This window comes from Crotalus tigris, unplaced genomic scaffold (assembly GCF_016545835.1).
Source record: "Crotalus tigris isolate CLP2741 ecotype Arizona unplaced genomic scaffold, ASM1654583v1 scf7180000019276.598803, whole genome shotgun sequence".
In the NCBI taxonomy this organism is placed as follows: Eukaryota; Metazoa; Chordata; class Lepidosauria; order Squamata; family Viperidae; genus Crotalus; species Crotalus tigris.
In genome coordinates this window covers 53,761-73,888 of record NW_024097468.1, presented here as the reverse complement: position 1 = coordinate 73,888, position 20,128 = coordinate 53,761, and the positions used below count along the sequence as shown (strand labels likewise).

Here is a 20,128-nt window from a genome sequence, read left to right as displayed (position 1 = left end):
CTATTGTCCACTAGGACTCCAACGTTCCTCTCACAGTTACTGGTATTGAGCCAGGTAGCACCATTCACAACAACTGTGGCAAGAAAAGTGTAGAATGGAGCAAAATTCACTTAACAACTCGCCCAAGCAACAGAAGATTTGGGCTCAATCATTTTCCAAAGCTGCAAAAGACAAGACAAGAAACAATGGATGGAAACTAATCAAAGGAGAGAAGCAACCTGGAATTAAGGAGAAACTTCCTGACAGGGAGGACAATTAATCAGTGGAAAAGCTTCTCTCCAGAGGTTGTGGGTGCTCCAACACTGGAGTTTTTAAGAAGAGATTAGACAGCCATTTGTCTGAAATGGTATAGGGTTTCCTGTTCAAGCACGAAGTTGGACTAGAAGACCTCCAACGACTCTTCCGACTATATTATTCTAAGTTCTATGGGTCAGCTAAGTTGTGGGGATGGTCTATCACAGGGATAGGCAACCTTGGCTCTTTTATGACTCGTAGACTTCAACTCCCAGAATTCCTGAGCCAGCCATGCTGAGAGGAAAGGGAGAGGTTTCCAAGCTGAGCCATTCTGGCTCAGGAATTCTGGGAGTTGAAGTCCACGAGTCATAAAAGAGCCAAGGTTGCCTACCCCTGGCCTAGGAGGCTCACTGCTTAGAACAGGAGGACTTAGGACAGGGGTAGGCAACCTTGGCTCTTTTATGACTCGTAGACTTCAACTCCCAGAATTCCTGAGCCAGCCATGCTGAGGGAAGAGGGAGAGGTTTCCAAGCTGAGCCAGGCTGGCTCAGGAATTCTGGGAGTTGAAGTCCACGAGTCATAAAAGAGCCAAGGCTGCCTACCCCTGCTCTACCACTGTCTCCTCCAAGAAAAGTGCTGCAGCCCTTCAGCTGGTCATAGTTTACAGCGGTTCTTCAGGCTTGGTGAGAAGGTGAAGCCAATGACCCAGGTCCTTCTTTTTCTACGGGGTGAAAGATAGGTTGATGTCCCTCTCCCCACAGAAGCTGAGCACCTCCCCCAGGCCCCATTCCCCCCTTCTCTAAAGCTCTTTTCTCCCTGTCTGGCACAGATCCTTCTTCAAAGGACCTGGAGGCCAATTGTGGGAGAGATGCTTCTGAGAAGGAAAGTCTTGCTAGAAGTAATTCAAAGGAAGAAGCACCGAAAGCTTATTTAGCTGGAGGGGGAGAGGAAACTCATTTTCACAGAATCAAACAACCTGAGAATTGTACATTTGAACAATCTCATCCTTCCATTAGAGAAATCTCCCCATTGTTCCCTTATGTAACTCATTTTCTTAATAAATCGTGCTGGGTATGGGATGAGCGTGCCTCTGGCAGCAGAACAATGGGGTCCCCGCAATTTGCAGTTGAGGCAAGTATTTAAAACACTCCAGCGAATATAGAAATCTCCAACCATCGAGGAGTGACATGCAAGCAGTCCCGGAGGCCTCAAAGACCTACAAAAGGGGGCATGGATTGGCTGGCCAAGGCTTCGCTTATAGGCCCACCAGATCATAAGCAACATCTTCTTCTCTCCCTCCTTCTTTCCCCTTTCCTCTCTCCCTCCCTCTCCCTTTCTCTCCCTCCCTCTCTCTCTCTCTCTCATTTACTCAGGGGCATATGTTACCCGGTGCCCTCAGTTTTCCTCCGTCTCTCAGCATGGAAAGGGACAGAACCCTGGAGCTTCTCCATACCCAACTCCAGATCCTGGAGATACCATGAAGCTGGAGCATGAAACAGAGGGAACCGCTAGCCAAGGACCCACCAGAAGCATGGGTTTTGCAAGAGATGGGAAGAGTCAGAGGAGACTCTGACACCACCCTTGGCTGACTGGGTCACTCTCCCTTTCTTCTTCTCATTTCCACCTACAGGAATGAGATCAGCAAACACTGACAAGGTGCAGGTAGGGTTAGGATGAGAAAATGCACCCAAGAGGGCCCACCCATCCCCTTCCCATCTTCAGTTGCAGAAGGGTCCCAGTCAAAAGCAATGAGAGAGTCTAAGGGGCCCAAATGGCTGGGCTGAGGCCCGGAGGATCCTCCTCTTTTGAGAAGACTGCACATTTGCTCTCTTCCCATCATCATCCATCCAGCATTTCACCAGAGCTTGGAGCAGTCGTGTGGAGGCAGCCTCACGGTGCGGCTCTCCAAAAACGGATGGCTGGCAGGGTTGATGAGCCTGTCGTGCACACCAGGGGAAGGTCCTGCTGCTCCCCCCCCCCCAAGAGCCGAGGTGGCACAGCAGTTAGAGTGCAGTACCGCAGGCCACTTTAGCTGACTGTGTTCAGCAGGTCAGTGGTTCAAATCTCACCAGCTCAGCCTTCCATCCTTCCGGGGTAGGTAAAATGAGGACCCAGATTGTTGGGGGCAATGTAAATATATATATACATTGCTTACTGGTGTACACCGCTTAGAGAGTGCTTGCACTTAAAGCGGTATATAAGTCTCATAAAATAAATAAATAAATAAATAAATAAACCCCCCTAGAGGCCAGGCCCTTCCGAGGCAGGGCTCCTGGTCACACCAGCCTCCGGAGAGGGTAACCAGAGGCAACTTGTGACTCAAGATTGCTTTTCCCTCTGGATGGCTCCCACTCCTCCTTCTGGCATGCTGTGTCCAGCTGCCTCTCCTCCTCAGAATCCGGGGGAGGGGTCTCCCAACTGAAGAGGGCAGCCCCCTGATTTCCAGAGGCACCATGGGGGTCCACCTGACTGCATGTGGTTTAGACCCAGTTCCCTGCTCCCACACAACACACCTTCACAGAATAACAGACTAGCAGAGTTGGAAGGGACCTTGGAGGTCTTCTAGTCCAACCCCCTGCTAAAGCAGAAGAGTCTACCCCAGTGGTGGTGAACCTATGGCACGCGTGCCAGGGCGGCACTCAGAGCCATATCTGTTGGCACGCGCGCCACCACTGCCAGCAGCAGTTCCATCAGGCCACCACCGCCACCCGGAGCAGGAGCCCCACCAACCATTGTCAATTGGTGGACTGGAAGAAAAGGGAGGGGGAAGCATTTTACATATGTGCATGTGTGCACGGGGCCTCAAGCAGGCACGTGCTGCAAATGGGGCGGGGCTAGTGCCTGTATGATACTCACTAACCCTGTCCCATTCTTGCATGGTACAGTGTTGTGTATCTGCACCCTGCAGTATGGCAGCAGCCATTTTTGCGCCTTGCAACATAGTGGCCCATTTTTGCACCCCCAGTTTTTGCATGCCAGAGGCAGCACTCAGAGGCGCCTCCCTACCCGTCCCCCCCCCCGTGGGCACCACAATGCTGATGCGGCCCTGGCACTTTGCAATAAATAAGTGGGTTTTGGATTGCGGTTTGGGCACTCGGTCTTTAAAAGGTTCGCCATCACTGGTCTACCCCATTTCAGACAAGTGGCTGTCCAGTCCCTTCTTAAAAACCTCCAGTGATCATTCACAACTTCTGGAGGGAAGCTGTTTCTTGGGCACCTGGCACCAGCTGGCCAGGAGAAGCAAGCCTGACAGGGACACTAGGTAAAAGGTAGGGGGGGGGTGGGTGTGAGAGGGAGGGAGGGAGGGAGGGAGGGAGAGAGAGAGAGAGAGCATCTCAATATGTCCTGCTCCATGAGTTAAGAAGGTAACAAAAGGGATCCATCTGCTGAATGGCAACAAGGACACTTTTTCTCTGCCCCATAGCAACCAGTCCTCTTGGCCTGAGGGGCTGGTTCTGGGGGAAAAGATGGGGAGCTCCAGCTGAAGTCCCAGCCATCCAGGAAGGGGGGTGGGGTGGGCTCTTCCCCTATCCAGGACAGGACATGTCACTCCTAAGGAAAGTGGGAGACGGAGAAAGCAATTTCACAGGACAGGGAACCTGGAGGGCTGTGGGACTATTTGCACCTCCAGAGCTTTGGGGTCAACCAGGACGCCTGCAGCCCTCCCCTACCTCCTCTTAGGAGCCAGAGTGTGGGTGGAGGGGGGTGTTTTTCAAGAGGCCACAAGGAGGGCTGAGAGCACAACCCCCTGATGTGGGGGGCAGCCTGCCAGCACCGTCTCTGACTGGCGCCAGATGTGGGAGCCAGACCTACTCAGCCAGGCGGAGAGACCCCCGCCCCAACTCAGGCCCATGCCATTAGAAGGGCTGAAAAGGCTGGAGTTTGCCTGGCGTTGCTTGGTGTGAAGACTAGCAGGACGAGGGCGGACCCTTGCGGGCCGAGCTCTCCAGCTCCTTCCCCACCCAACGACCCCGGAGGAAGGGAGAGAGCCTGACCTGACCACCGACCACCGTCTGCGGAGGACCTGGCCATGCGCAAAGCGGCGCTCGGGGACCGGCTGGCCACTGGGGGGGGGGGGTCGTCCTAACGGAGGTCGCAGCCCCTGCGGGGGCGGAACCTGAGCGAGCGCGGGGCGGGGCTTCTGCGAGGGAGCTTCCCGCGGCTGCGGTGTGGTTAAAAGCCGCCGGGCGGCGCGGAGCCGGGCAGGCGGGCAGGCGAGGGGTGCAGGGGCGGCGGCGGATCCTCCTCCTCCTCCTCCCTCCTCCTCCTCCTGGTGGCAGCCTCGAGCTCCGGGCAGCGTCCAGCCAGCCACGCCTGCCCTCCTCCCCCTGCGGCAGCCCCTGCGGGTCCCGGGCAGCGCAGCTTTGGGGCCTTTCCCGGAGGAGGCAGCGGCGGCGGGATGGGCTGGAGTCGGGCAGCTTGCTAGGAGAGGAGCTGGCGCGGTCGGACAGCCTCAGGTGAGCGCTGAGGGCTGGGCTGGGCTACGGCGAGATGCGGGCTCCGGCCACCGAGGCACGGAGCGGGGGGGGGGGACGGATCGGGAAGGCTGTCTAAGGCGGAGAGGGGGAGGTCTGGCGAGGAAAGGCGCTCCCGGGCGAGGGGCAGCCAGGAGGAGGCAACCCAAAGCCCAGGAGAAACGCCCCCCCCCGCCCCTGCCTTCTCCGCAGAAGAGAGCCTTCCGGGGTGCAGTGGGGGGGGGGAGCTGGAAAGCAGGAACGGCAGGACTCTGGTGGATGGTTCCCTCGCCCGGGTCGATGAGACTCTCGCCGCGAGATGTCCCGCATCCCCTGACCTGGGGGTAGAGTCCAACGGCCTCCCTCCCCCCGCGGACCCAAAATGATCAGGTCGAGCCCCCCCCCCACATACACACGGGCCTCCGGGGCTCCTGGAAGGCGGTGGCCCCTGGAAGCTTCGCGGGCGATCCGGGAAAGCCGAGAGATTCTGCCACGCAGCTGGAGGGGCTGGCGCGTCGCTGCCACCGGCTCCAGGGCACCTCCGCATCCCGCAGCCCTAGCAATGCTCTCGATATCGGGGGCGTGGGGGGGGCGTCCTGGTCTCCCCACCTGCGGGCGGGCGGAGCAGGCGAGCCCCGAAAGGCGACGCGGGGTCCAGCCATGCGGGGCAATAGAAGAAGCTGCAGGCCGAGGGCTAGGTGTGTTCCCCCCCCCCGGGTCCCTGGGAGAGAGCAGACCGTGAGCTGCTTCACGAGCTGGGGGGGGGGGGAGGCGAGAGCGGCAGAGCCGGTTCTAGGCTCTCTTCCAAAGTGCTCGGGGCTGCGGGGGGGGGGCGGGAGGGGCGAGACACAAGCCAAGAGGTGATGCAGCAGCAGCAGCAGCAGCAGCCCATCCGATGCAAAAACAAAACCCGGCGCCGGAGCCCTGGGTGGGATGCGATGAGTTCAAAGGCCCAGCCCAGTCTAGGTTGTATCTACACAACTAGATGCCTCCAAAGCTGAGGAAATTATTCTTCTCTGCTGGGCACCAAAAGAACCCCTTGGAAAATGGCGCATGGGCTCCCTGCCATGGGAGATCCCGCCCTTGTCTGGGGAAAAGGTGTCTGGTGGGCAAAGGGGCTTCCTCATAGCCGGGACTCACCTGCGCTGAAATCCATCCTCCAGGTGGAAAAGGCTGGGTCAGCCCGAGAGGAAGACTGGAGAAGCATATTGGGACGTGTGCAAAGAGGCTTTTGCTCCCCTGGACTTGGGAGGTGTGGGGGGGGCGTGCGCTTCCTGGTTGCTAAAATGTGCCGTTTGTGTTTATTGTGTTAGAAATCACTGATCACCTAAGAAGCCTTCTTGTTAGGACGTCAGGACTCTTTTCCTGCCGGAGGGAGGGGGACAGAGAGGAGAGGAATGGACTCCGGTGTTGTGAGTCACTGTGGATCTGGGCCTCTGTTCCCAACACCTTCAGAAAATGCTCTTTGGAGAATCGTTTGTGTGATAAGAACGCATCTGGCATCTTTTGGGGGGGGGAGGGTATGGTGTGGCCGACGAGGCATGCAACGGTTGGCATTCCAATGGTTTTACTGATTTATTTGCCAGGCAACTCTGGGCAGTTCAGCAGGGCTAAAACCATCCAGGCATTGTAAGTGAACCAGCACAGACAGATGGGATGTGCCAGGGACCATCACTCCCATCGCCTCCCCCCCTCTCCATATTGGTGGCTCGCCAGATGTGCTGGTGCCCCGAGGGCAGCTTTGCTGAGCCAAAAGACAAGTAGACAGAGACGGCCACACCCACCCAGGCCAGCCACATCTCTGCCCTTTGGCTGATCTCATATACTTTGACATCTCTTCCGCCCTCAGCTGGCACTCGGAGGTACCAGAATCCCTCAGTCCGTCTAGGACTAGGTGAATCGGGAGAGGGCTTGGGAGCATCTGCAGAGCCCTTTTGGATACTTTTTAAGATTCCCCTAACATTTTTAGGACGGTGCAGCAATTTATTTGTTTTATTAATTTTTTTTATGCTGCCAAATCTCACTGATATGGCAACTCTGAGTGACTCACGATATAATTAAAAGTAAAAAAAAAAGGTAATGCAAGGAATTAAAATTAGGAGAGTCAAATAGAAAGCCTAGAAACCAAGATGATCGTGGACAGCCTGGAGGTGGGGATCTTCTCTATCAGATCAACCACCCTCAACAAAGCGGATCCCTGCAGGGGCCCCAGACCAAGTGGCAGAGAATAGGGTCAGATCTCACTTCCAGAATGAGAATATCTCCGAGGGTGGGGGCCACAGCAGAAAAGGCTCTTCCCCTGAGGCCCGTTAGCCAAAATTCTTTAGCAGGTGGGATCTGCTCCTTCCATTGGAACAAGTGGGGCAGGCCAATCCCACTGGAGTCAGACAGCTCCTCCAAAACCCTGGACCCACACCAGGAAGGACGACAAAAGACCGACACCTTGAATTGGAACTGGAAGCAATCCCTTAACACCCATTAAGATACACATAGTGGTATGGCACTCTCTCCCCCTCCCTCTCCTTCCATTTGGGGCCACCTCCTTGCTGAAAGTGGCACAGTCTACCCTCCCTCCCAACCCCCCCCCCTCCTCTCTACTTCCTCCACCAGCCATCACCATCCAGGTGCTGAGAACCTAAGTGGGTGTAAAAGTACAGTGGGCACATGTGCCTCTTTCACTCCCCCCCTTTGAATGTGGGGCTAATGGGCTGGCAGTGGAGGGGAAGGAGGTGTGGCCACACCACTGCTAGGCGTTTGGGACGTGGATATTGCTGCTGCTGTGGGCAGAAGCCTGGCGCAAGGCTTCTTCGAGACTCGCCTTGCCTGGCCCCCTTTTTGCCCGTCGCTGTTTTTGGTGAACGGAGAGCAGGGCACACCTACAATGTGATGCCCAACTCACAGCCCCTCCAGTCCAGGTTTGACTTAATCTGATCAGGAGAGTCATCTCACTGTTGTTGAAGCAATATGACTAGGCGGATCTCTTGGGAGGCTGGCAAAGCAAGGGCAGCCCAGCACTCAAGGCAACCTCTGCGCTCCCCACTGATCTGCCTAAGGAGTTTCCACCTTTTAAGCAGAGATGCCTTGAGGAGCACCCTCTCTGAGCACTCTGGATGGACAGCCCCAGCCCAGTGTGTGTAGGAAGAGGAGGGAGAAGAGGGCTCCCTTGGCATTCTCAGGGCATGACTGCAGGATCAGCTCCAAAGACAAGTCTGCCTGTCAAGTCTAGGGACCAAGGTGATCTCTAATATGTTTGTAACTCAGGATTTGTAGCTAATATGTTTGTAGCTCAAGGTTGAAATGAGGAGTCCTGGGTGCTATCTGAACTTGGTTGTTTTCTTGCAGACGTTTGATGACCCAACTAAGGAACATCATCAGTGCTACAAGGGAGTGGGGTTTGTGGAGAGGAGGAGGAGGAGGAGGAGAAGGAGAAGGAGAAGGAGAAGGAGAAGAACTTATTTCATGACCCAACTAGGGAACATCTTCATCACTGATGGTGTTGCCTAGTTAGGTCATGAAATGTCTGCAAGAAAACAACCAAGCTCAGAAAGCCCCAAAGACACCTCCCCTCCCCTCAAGAAGGTCTCTGGACTAAGCTTAGAGCTGGAGGGACCTCTGAAGGAGGTAGAGGGATCTCAGCCTGGAGCACCCTAGGGAGGAAGAGTCTGTTCCTTGCAGGGGAGGATGGATCCTCAGACAACATCTCCTGGAACTTGGGTCTTCCTGCTTCGTGCACCCTTCTGTCCCATAAAAGGACTCCCGTCCCCATTTGTGGCTGTGGCTTCTGGCCAATGGCATCTCCCCAGGGTCCCTCAGGCATCTAACAGAGGGAAGGGGCTCTGTTCTCTCTGTTAGCGCTCTGCTTTCCAGAACGACAACATCGGGACTCATTAATTCATCTTTGAGAGCAGTGGTTCTCAACCTGTGGGTCTGGACCCCATTTGGGGTCGAACGACCATTTCATGGGGGTCGCCAAACAAGGCTGTCCTCCATTTTTTTCCCCCTTTTCTTTGGCCACGCCCCTGGCGCCCAGTGATGTATAAGTGGTTGGGGGTCACCACAACATGGGGAACTGTATTATGGGGTCGCGGCATTAGAAAGGTTGAGAACCACTGGTTTAGAGGTTTGGTACTCGAAGGCAGACTCAGCTGTATGTCTCATGCTCTCCAACTTCTACATCTTGCAATGACATTTGCAAAGCAGGTTTGATTCTTGTTTGCCAAATGAGTCACCTGTAGTTGCTCCTCTGGGATTGCAGCCATCAAAAACCCTCGCCAAACATCACGGCACCGGCTTTCGCATCCACGCACACATCTGCTCTCTCAGCAGGTGGAGGGGAGGCCAACTCGCACCTTCCCTGCCTGCTCCTCGTGGCAGCCCTGGCATCCAATGGGTGCACCCTATCCAGCGCCACTTGGCTTGCATGAGCGTTTCCTGGATTCTGAACCTTTCCAAATGGGTTTAAAAATGGAGAACTGTGTTCGTTTCATTTGAACCCCATTCTCAGCTGCCTGAATGTCGTGGCATAAGTGACAGGCCCTTATGGGCAAAGAGAAGGGGGCCAACGGCAGCAGTGGCACTGGGCTGGACAGCCGCCATGGCTCAGCTGGCGATGTCAAATCCAGGAAGGTCCACTGTCAATCAGAAGGAGAACGAATGTTTTTAGCAGATACAAGCATTTCATAGACCTCACCTGCCAAACCGTAGAGGTGGGATTCTGGGTTTCCCTGGCAACCAGAGAAAGAGAGCCAATTGCACCCAAATGCAGTGCAGTTCACAAAGCAGGAGGGGGGGGCAGAGAATGCCGAATGAGGGAGGGGGCCTCAAAGAGCAGCTTGTGCAAGCTCTTGGTGTGACTGCAAATGAGCTGAGCATCCCCAGATTAAGCAGGACTCGCTTATGGGAAGGGCAACATGGCGGGGAGTGTATCTATATGCATGGGTGTGGGCACTGGGTAAAGGCCTGAGTGCATGAAGAAAAAAAATTGGCATGGATTGGGTCGAAAGTGCATGGGTGAGCTCAAACACAGTTGGGACCAGTGTTCATTCTCTGCAATAGCAGGTGTGATAAATGTTTGCATAGTAAAAATATCAACAATTAACCAGTGGAACAGCTTGCCTCCAGTGATCATTGCTCCATCACTGGAGGTTTTTAAGAAGAGACTGCCCAGCTGCTTGTTAAAATGGTATAGGGCAGGGGTGTTAAACTCGCCATGTCACATGATGTATCGCGACATATTGTGATTTTTTTTCCCCTTGCCGGAGCTGGGGTGGGCGCAGCTTCTGCATGATGCATTCAACCCGCTGGCCGGCAGTTTGACACCCCTGGTATAGAGTCTCCTGCTTGAGCAGGGGGTTGGACTAGGAGATCTCTAAGATCCCCTTCCAACTCTGATATTCTGTTATCTCCTCCTCCCCAGGAAAAGAGAAAAATCAAAGGATAGAGAATCAGGATCAAGTGCACCCAGACTATCGCTGGATTGTATTCTTCAATTCTGCTCTGTCTGGACTTTGATCCTGATCAATTATTCCCATGACTCTTGAGAATGCCATGTTTTTATGACTTCACTGTAGACATCTTGGCTGTGGTCATGGGAGTTGTAGTCCAGAACTTCCCAGAGATGCCAGCTGGAGAAAGCTGCCATAGGATAAATCTTTGACTCTCTGCTAGTTCATCACCATCTCTGGGGAGAACTTCTGGACCTTAAATCTTGACATTCTTGTAAATGCCTTTCCATGGAGATTCTCACATGTCTGGCTGTTTCATTCCCTTGAAGGCCCATGGGACATCTGGAACAATTGGCACCATTGCAGAAGACATTTCAGTTTGATGGGGGGGGGAGGAACAGACTGAATCTAACAAATTATATTACAGTGCATAATCTTTTGTAAGGTGCTGCTCACAAAAGCTTACGCATTTTAATACAATCTGCTACTTGGAAAAGGTTTTCCAGACTAAAGATTTTTGGTTACAATAGATCAGGGGTCTTCAAACCTGGCCCTTTTACGACTTGTGGACTTCAACTCCCAGAATTCCTCAGCCAGGCATGCTGGCTGAGGAATTCTGGGGGTTGAAGTCCACAAGTCATAAAAGGGCCAGGTTTGAAGACTCCCTGACATAGACTAACACCACTCTTCTCCTAGAGCAGAGGTGTCCAACTTTGGTGATTTTAAGACTTGTGGACTTCAACTCCCTGAATTCCCCAGCCAGCCATGCTGGCTGGAGAATTCTGGGAGTTGAAGTCCACGGGTCTTAAAGTCGCCAAGGTTGGAGACCCCTATCCTACAGTTGATGATTCTAGAGTTGATCTTCAGGTTGATGACTCTGAGCAACTCTATGAATTCCCTCCTGACTTTAAACAGCCAAGCTGAACATATAAAATAAATGAATGTGACAGATGTCAGGAGAGAAGCCATATATTTGCTATCAGCTGTGAAATACTGCAGGCCGTTGGGTTGGATAAAGCCTTGTTCTCTGTGCTGAACAATAGGCACCAAGCAGAGATCCAGCCAATTTCTCCATAAACTATGCAACTGGGTCACATTTATATGCTTTTGTTAGCATAAAATTGCCTCTATTTCTATTCTTGCCAACTAAGGCAACCTCAGACTATAGATGGGGAAGAGGATGGTCTTGATTTTACACTGCCTAATCAGGGAAACCTAGTATGGTTTATTTATTTTTTCTTGAACTCACCAATCTTTAGGATAATTTCAGAATACAAAATAAGAGAGTTGAAAGGGGCCTTGGAGGTCTTCTAGTCCAACCTCTGCTCAAGCAGCATACCGTATATTTTTCAAGACAAATGGTTTTCCAATCTCTTCTTGAAAACCTACAGTGAGGAACACCCACTGTAGGCAAGTTGTTCCACTGATTAATTGTTCTCACTGTCAAGAAATTTCTCCTTAATTCTAGGTTGCTTCTCTCTATGATTAATTTCCATCCATTGTTTTTTTTAATAATATTTTATTACTTTTTCAATTTTACATTTAAGTATTTAAAAAGCAACATGGCGACTGGGTTAATCAATAGTTCGATAACAAAATCTTTAGTACAAATCTCAAGTTACAACATCAGATATTTCTTCTCTTTTTCCCTTAACATTTACTGTCTCGTATTCAAGCTAGTACAATTATATCAACTCATTATTCCTTATCTTCTGGTACTTTGGAGAATAGGTTGACCCCTCTTCTTTGTGGCAGTATTGGAAGACTGCTATCACGTCACCCCTAGTCCTTCTTTTCTCTAGACTAGCCAATTCCTGCAACTGTTCTTCAAATGTTTTAGTGTCCAGGCCATTTATTGTCTTTGTTCTTCTTCTCTCTGATATTTCCAAAGTCTCAACATCTTTTTTATAAAGTGGTACCAAAACTAGATGCAGTATTCCAGATGTCGTCTGGAGTACCACACCTGCTGAAACCAAATCTGAATCTTTTTTTTTAGCTTTCTCCAATTTTTCACCATGAAACTTCAGTCAAAAGCAATCCCTATGCTTTGAATGGTTGTGACATAAGGACAGCCTGATGACCAGATTCAGGAGATGAAGGACATCAAGAGCAGTTGCTCAGTGAAGATGCTGAAAAGAGAGATAACCTCATACCTGTTTGGGTTTCATGTCTCCTTGAGAAGAAGGAAGGTGTTCAGCTGGAGTATCTTCCTTCAATTCAACTCCATCACTCTCAGTTTGGTACCCTGAAATGGTGGAGAAAACATCTTGCCCTTCTTCTCGATGGCATTTTTGAAGAGATTTTGTGTGTCTCTCTCAATCGTCTCTTTTTTAGGCTAAACATTCTCCATTTCTTTCTCCCTGTGTCTTCATAAAAGTTTCTAGAAAGCCCCTTGATCATCCTTGATGCTCTTCGCTGAACCCACCTTCATTTCTCTGAATTCATCCTCAGGAGTGATGGATTGTGCAGAAGAGAGGAGCACAGTGGCTTCCCAAGATTTAAAAGCTATCCTTCCCTTGGGACAACCTGGGATTATGTCTGCCGTTCTTTCCATACTGTGTAGTTGGCTTATAGTAAGCTTACATTGAGTTATAATGCCAAGTCACTTTTTCAAGAATACCTCACTCTGGTCCTCTACCTTTGAGTTGCTATTCTTTGCTGCTGTTCCCTTTCGTTTGCTTATTTTCAGCTCGTTTCTGTACCCCCTCGAGATCTTTCTGAACTTTATTGCTGCCACCCAGTTCTTCTGTCTCTTGCATGCAGGGAACATCCCTTCCAAAGTCATGATGTTGAAGAGTGGAAGATCAGGATTGATCCTCAGGCCAGCCTCTTGATACATGTCTAGGACAGCTAGCCTCAGCCAACTCACCACAGAGACAATTCAATGGGGGATAACTCAAGAAAAGGACAAGTGAATTGCAGTGGGCCTTGTGGGACTGACCCAAGTTAGAAATTCTTGAGGCTAGGGTGAACTGCAGTTCCCTTGTCCTTCTGTTGAGTTATCCCACGTTAAATTGTCCAGCAAGTTGGTCCCAAAGCAAGTTGTCCCCGCAGGGAATTGGCAAGGGTGAGTTGTCCTTTTCTGCTTGCTATTGCTCTCCAATTTAAGGATTAGCTATTAATAAGCATTCTTGAAGTTTGATTTTTTTTAACCAGTTATATATCCACTTAATGTCATACCATCCATCTACGTTTAAGTGCTCCTAATTATGAGGTAAGTTTTTTGACTTGTTCACAGTATTTGGATAGTGTTCCCTAAGACTCCAAGTGACAGCACACAATCTATTAAGGAATCTCCCCATCAAAAGAAATGAGATAAGAGTTATTTATTTATGTATTTAATTGATTGATGACTGATTGATTGATTTAAAAGACCTGTAGATCCATTCAGCTTAAGTAATTCTGAGTGGCTCACAATAATGAGAAAAAACAATGAATAAAATAATCATAAAGCAGGTTAAAAAAAAAGATTGGGCAAATAAGATTTGTTCCTGACAAATCCATGCCAATTTTTAGTACTGTATTATTTTAAAGCAGGGGTGTCAAACTGCCAGCCCACAGGCTGGATGCATCATGGCGAAACTGCGCCCACCCTATTGCTGGCAATGGGAAAAAAGTCGCAATACGTTGCGACACGTCACGTGATGTTGCGAATTTGACATCCGTGTTTTAAAGGTATTTTGGAATAACCATTTTATGATGCGCTCAGGAATCTTCTTAGACTTTGACTTCAGCTTGGCTGGTCTACAGATCCTCCTTTTGAAGATAAAGTGACATTTGCTTTTCTTTAATCATCTGGCATTTCTCCGGTTGCCCAGGACTTATTAAAGATAATAAGCAAAGGCTGGTCCACGAGATAAGCTGGTTCCTTCAGCAGGGTGCGGTTCTTCTGGTTGTCAAGCTCTAAACTGAGTAAAAATGAAGAAATGTCCTTAGCTGTGTTTCTTGTCAAGCTTCAGTCCTGCTCTTACCATCTCCTGCTAAAAGGCTTCTTTGCTGCCTTTTTCCCGTCTGTTCTCATATTCTGCCTTCCCTGAACAGCAGCAAACATTCAGATGCAATTCTTTCTTAACTCAAGCTGAGATATTCTTAGCCTTCCTTCTCGAACTTCAGGCTGAACCAGGCCAACTCGTCTGCCATCGTCTTTTGCAACTTGACCCTCTTTCAAGAAGGTGGAAATGTTTGTGTTCGGAATTTTTATTAGGCCTTTTATGTAGCCAGCTGAGCATCTTCTGAACGGCTTTCCTTTGGAACTTGTGGGGGCTCCATCAGTGAAGGTGTTCAAGAAAAGATGGGAAAGCCATTGGTCTGGAATGGTATAGGTGTCCTGCTTGGATAAGGGGTTGGTCTAGAAAACCATCAAGGTCCCTTCCAATTCTGTTATTCTGTTAATTAATCAGTGGAATGGCTTGCCTCCGGAAGTTGTGGGACATCCATCACTGGAGGTTTTCAAAAATATACTGAACAACCATTTGCTGAAATAGTATAGGGCAGGGCTAGGCAACCTTGGCTCTTTTATGACTGGTGGACTTCAACTCCCAGAATTCCTGAGCCAGCCATGCTGAGGGGAAAGGGAGAGGTTTCCAAGCTGAGCCATGCTAGCTCAGGAATTCTGGGAGTTGAAGTCCACGAGTCATAAAAGAGCCAAGGTTGCCTACCCCTGGTATAGGGCCTCCTATTGGAGCAGGGGGTTAGACTAGAAGACCTCCAAAGTTCCTTCCAACTCTGGTCTTCTGTATTCTAATGTAATACATTTAAGATTAAGATAACTTTTATTGTCATTTTTTACTGTGAACATACTGGCTCACATTAAAAATGAAATTCTGTTGCTTACTCTCAAAAGAAAGTATTTCTACCCATACACATACAATACACAGAGATAGACATGCTATATACATACATATTATCTACACCCATGCATACATATACATATACATACATATACATATACTAATCACTGTCCATTTTGAAGACAAAGCAGAAAGAGGAAACTTGAGAGTTGACAAGGTGGATACTATAATGCAAGGGTGTCAAACTCAATTTCACTGAGGGCCACATCAGCATTATGGTTGCCCTTGTGGGGCCTGGTGGGTGTGGCCAGAGTGGGTGCAGCCTACTGGGTGGGCATGGATGGAGTGGGTGTAGCCTACTGGGTGGGTGTGGCCAGTTCTACATCATTCACGACAAGGGTGCCTATGGGGGCCTGGGCAGGAGTGGGACAGATCTGAGGGTCTCTGGCAGAAAGGGGTGGGACCGGGGCAAGTGCCAAGGCATAGCCACCGGAGCAAGTGCCAAGATGACCACCACAAAATTGTACATGGTTCCTGGCTGGCCTGGGCCAGGGCCAAGGCAGCGGGGGCCATTCCCTCACTGTTTCCAGGATGGCTTCGTGGGCCACATGAAACCACTTCGCGGGCCCCATCCGGCCCCCGGGCCTTGTGTTTGACATGTCTACTATAATGTGCACCCTTTTGCTCACTCCTATCTTGGCAAAGGGATGTTTTTCCTCCCAAGAGGGAGAAAATTAACGGGATTGAGGAGGTGTGGGAAACAGCTGGGGAGGGTTGTTTTGAAGGAAGTGCCCAGTGAGAGGAAAACCAAGAGCTTTCTCCCCCTTCGCTTTCAGCTGCTTTCCCTGGGGACTTTCCTCCAGCCTGCCTTTGCAGTAATTTTAGACGGCCACTGTCTTTAATATGGGACCTTTGTAGTCGGTAGCTGAGAGGAGGGGTCTGCTGGGGGAAGCAGCTCCAAGAGAACCGAGAAGTCGAATAGGGGTGATCAGAGCCCAGTCCCAGCTTTGCAATCCTCAACACACCGTTCTTGCAGTGTGGGGTGGGTGGAAATAAGGCAACTCCAGGAAGTGGGGGGTGTGTGAGAGAGCAAATTGCTCCTAGACCTGAAGAAAATTCTGATGCACTTAAGAGGGAACCGAACCATCCTGCCAGCTTCCTTCTCTTGGGGCATCTGGGTGTCTTGTGCCAGTCATAGCCCAACCCGGCTGGAGCACCCCAATCTGAGGATCAAGGCAGTCCCTGGTTCTGCAGAGCCCACCGGGGCTGGCTTTTGGGGAGGGGGGTTGCTGAAGTTCAAGGTCAGCTGGGGGCGCTGCGGCAGGGGACCCTCCTCCCCCAAAAGCCCTCCCGAAGGACATTCCAGGCATTGCTGGGGGGGGGGGCGAAGGAAGAAGACCCTGCGGAGAAAAGCTGAGGCTGCCCGGGGAGAGCTGCACGGGGGTGTCCTTGTCGTCCTAGCGGGCTCCCTTGGGGGGGGAGGCCGGACCGGCGCAGGCGGCGGGAGGGCTGCGGTCGGGCGCTGCGCCTGCGAGCCCGGCTGGCGAGGACAGGGGCGCCGGATCCGGCCTCACCCGCGGGTTATCTCCGCAGAGGCAGCCATGGGGGTGCTGATGTCCCGGCGGCAGACGGTGGAGCAGGTGCAGAAGGTCAGCCTGGCCGTCTCGGCCTTCAAGGACGGGCTCCAGGAACGGGCCGCCGCTAAGCGCCCGGCCGAGGGGACCGCCAGCCGCCGCGGGACCCTGGAAGAAGGCGCCGTGCAGGAACTCCGCGAGGAGGAGGAGGGGGCGCCGAGGGGACCCTCCCGGTCGTGGGGCGGCGTGACCCGGAGCGCCGCCTGGGCGAGGCTGCGGGACGGCCGCGGCGTGGAGCCAGAGGAGCTGGACCGGCCTGCCTGCTTCACGCCCCCTGCCCTGGTCCGCCCCGTCCGGCCGACGCGCGAGGAAGAGCGGCTGGAGATCAGCCTGGAGCAGCGCGAGCAGGTGAGCCGGGGGGGGGGAGAAAGGGGCGCAACCAGTTCCTGCCCCAAGCTTTTCGGGGGGGGCTGTTCCCGGGACTGACCCAAATCAAGCGGGCGAGGGTTCCTGCACCTGCTGCTCTCAGGCCCCGCCCCCCCACCTGTCCAGGTGTGCTTAGGAACCCGCTTCCCACGGGGGAGGGTCAGTCAGCAAAGATGCCCCCCAAGAGCCCCTGTTGGGATCAGGACATAGCCCACTTTCTCTCCTCTCTCTCTCTCAACCATCAGCTGCTTGCAAGTGGTATAGGTAATGGTAAGGGGTCTCCGGCTGGAGCAGGGGGTTGGACTAGAAGACCTCCAAGGTCCCTTCCAAGTCTGTAACTGAACAACTTGGGAGCCCTCAGGATCCTTGGGAGCCAGATCCTAGCCAACCCATCTGAGACTGGATTTTCAGGCATATACACACACCCCTTCCCAATTGGCTGCCACCCTTATAGCAACCAGCAGCGATTCCCTCAGCGGTAGGCAACCTTGGCTCTTTTATGTCTCGTGGACTTCAACTCCCAGAATTCCTGAGCCAGCCACGCTGAGGGGAAAGGGAGAGGTTTCCAAGCTGAGCCATGCTGGCTCAGGAATTCTGGGAGTTGAAGTCCATGAGTCATAAAAGAGCCAAGGTTGCCTACCCCTGTTCTAGCTGGACTCTGCTGTGGGCAGAAGAACCGTCTTCGCTTGGCCTGAGTCTTCTTACATCTTGGTTCAGGGAAGGACTCCGCATTGCAAAAGAGGGCCAGATCCTTTTCTCTCTCCAGACTGTTTAGCAGCTCAAATGGGGTGAGGGTGTGTGTCTGCCCCAGCCTCTTTCCATTATTTCCTTTTTGCCCTTCTTGGCCCCTTTCCTAGGTCTGTCATTTCTTCCCTAAGGTGCATTGCCCAGAATGGAAGAGAGCCTACCAAGTGTAGCTTTGCTGCTAATTTGCTTCAAGGCTTGGTTGTGGATCCTTCTTTCTCTTTGCAAGGATCCCTCCTCTCTGGAGGATTCCAAGCATGAAATTCCCCATTTTTGTGGAATAGCCCTGAAGCTGATTGCCCTTTTCATCATTCTGTCCTCCTTCGTGACTTCAAAGTCGCTTTCCAATCAGTCACGGCAGGCCCAAACCCTCTTAATGTATAAATCCAGTGATGCTGCCAGTCTCCATCCCTTATACAGGTAGTCCTCAACTTATGACCACCATTTGGGTCATAAGTCAAGGAGCCCAAAATTTCTGTTGCTAAGTGAGATAGGTTTTTAAATATTTTTCCCCCATTTTATGATCTTTCTTGTTATGGCCTTTCTTAAGCGAATCTCTGCAGTTGTTAAGCTGTTAAGTGAATCTGGCTTCCCCATTCACGTTGCTTATAAGAAGATGGCAAAAGGCAATCATGTGACCCTGGGACACTGTATAGGAGTCATTTGACAAGCGTCTGAATTTTGATGACCCTGGGAATGGTGCAACCGTTGTAAGCGTGAAAATGGAATGGAACGGAATGGAATAGAATAAAGAGGGAATGGAATGGAATGGAATAAAGAGGGAATGGAATGGAATAAAGAGGGAATGGGATGGGATGGAATGGAATGGAATAGAATAGAATAAAGAGGGAATGGAATGGAATAAAGAGAATAGAATGGAATAGAATAAAGAGGGGATGGAATGGAATGAAATAAAGAGGGAATGTAATGGAATAAAGATGGAATGGAATGGAATAAAGAGGGAATGGAATGGGATGGAATAGAATAAAGAGGAAATGGAATGGAATAGAATAGAATAGAATAGAATAGAATAAAGAGGGAATAGAATGGAATGAAATAAAGAGGGATGGAATAAAGGGAATGGAATGGATTGAAATGGAATAAAGAGGGAATGGGATGGAATGGAATAAAGGGAATGGAATGGAATAAAGAGGGAATGGGATAGAATGGAATAAAGAGGGAATGGAATGAAGTAAAGATGGGATAGAATGGAATGGAATGGAATGGAATGGAATAGAAAAAAGAGGGAATAGAATGGAATGAAATAAAGAGGGATGGAATAAAGAGGGAATGGAATGGATTGAAATGGAATAAAGAGGGAATGGGATGGAATGGAATAAAGAGGGAATGGGATGAAGTAAAGATGGGATAGAATAGAATAGAATAGAAAATATGGAATGGAATAGAATAGAATAGAATAGAATAGAATAGAATAGAATAGAATAGAATAGAATAGAATAGAATAGAATAGAATAGAATAGAAAATATAGAATAGAATAGAATAGAATAGAATAGAATAGAATAGAATAGAATAGAATAGAATGATCATAAGTTACCTTTTTTAGTGCTGCTGTAACTTTGAATGGTCACTAAATGAACTGTTGTAAGTTGAAGACTCCCAGTACATAGCTAAATGTCTATGGAGATTCTCAGTCACCCAGGTCATAGTGGATAAGAAGCGAAATGTCTTCAGAGAAAAAACAAGGAAGTCCAGTTGCCTCGTGAAAAAGCATCTTTGGGACTACTGGTACATCTTTGCCCTTAACTGCCTTTGCCTCAAAGCCCACTCATCCCTCTTCACAACCCCCCCTTGGATTGGACCAGCTGCAGAATCTACTGAGATAATAGCTGGATTTCTCTATCACTCCTCACCAAATATTGCCTGACCCCTCCACTCTGAGTAATATATTGTGCCAGCCCAAGCAGTGTGTGTGCGTGCGCGTGCGCGTGCACGTTTGTGTGTGTGCGAGAGAGGGAGAGAGAGAGAGAGAGGGGGAGAGGGAGGGAGGGAGGGAGGGGGAGAGGGAGGGAGGGGGGGAGAGGGAGGGAGAGAGAGAGGGAGAGAGAGAGAGAGGGAGAGAGAGAGAGATATTTCCTCGCATAATTGTCTTGCAGTCCTGAAAGCAAACTCTCTCTTCATATGTATCTGAGGCTGGGGAGAATCAGAAGCAATCTCTCCAGGGGCCTCATAGAAAATCCAGCCACATCTGGAACAGGTGAAGTTCGGGATTAGGCAAATAAGCAGCCTCCTCCGAAGGAGAAGATTTAGAACAAAGGTTGTTTACCCTCTCCCCCCCCCTCCCCCAGAGAATTAGCACTACCTGATGACACAGTCCTGATGTGTTGCTTTCAGTGTTCATTGTCTAACACATCTGGAAAGTGCCAAGTTGGAAAAGTCTGCCCTAAAAAGACCCAGTTCACAGCTGGGCGTCCTCTATTCATTTATTCACTCCATTTCTGTA

At 50.7% G+C, this 20,128-nt stretch overlaps 1 protein-coding gene across 3 annotated transcripts in view; it reads left to right on the top strand.

Annotated features, from left to right (window-relative positions):
* Nucleotides 1-4,349: 4,349 nt before the first annotated feature.
* Nucleotides 4,350-20,128, top strand: part of PHF24 (PHD finger protein 24) — a 30,164-nt gene continuing 14,385 nt past the window's right edge. For all 3 annotated transcript variants that reach the window (XR_005558882.1, XR_005558881.1, XM_039361485.1), the window contains exons 1-2: nt 4,350-4,691; nt 16,516-16,904. Coding sequence is in view for 1 of the 3 variants with exons in the window: in XM_039361485.1 (XP_039217419.1) it covers nt 16,524-16,904 (381 nt within the window). In the remaining 2 variants the exon portion in view is untranslated. The remainder of the gene's footprint in view (nt 4,692-16,515; nt 16,905-20,128) is intronic.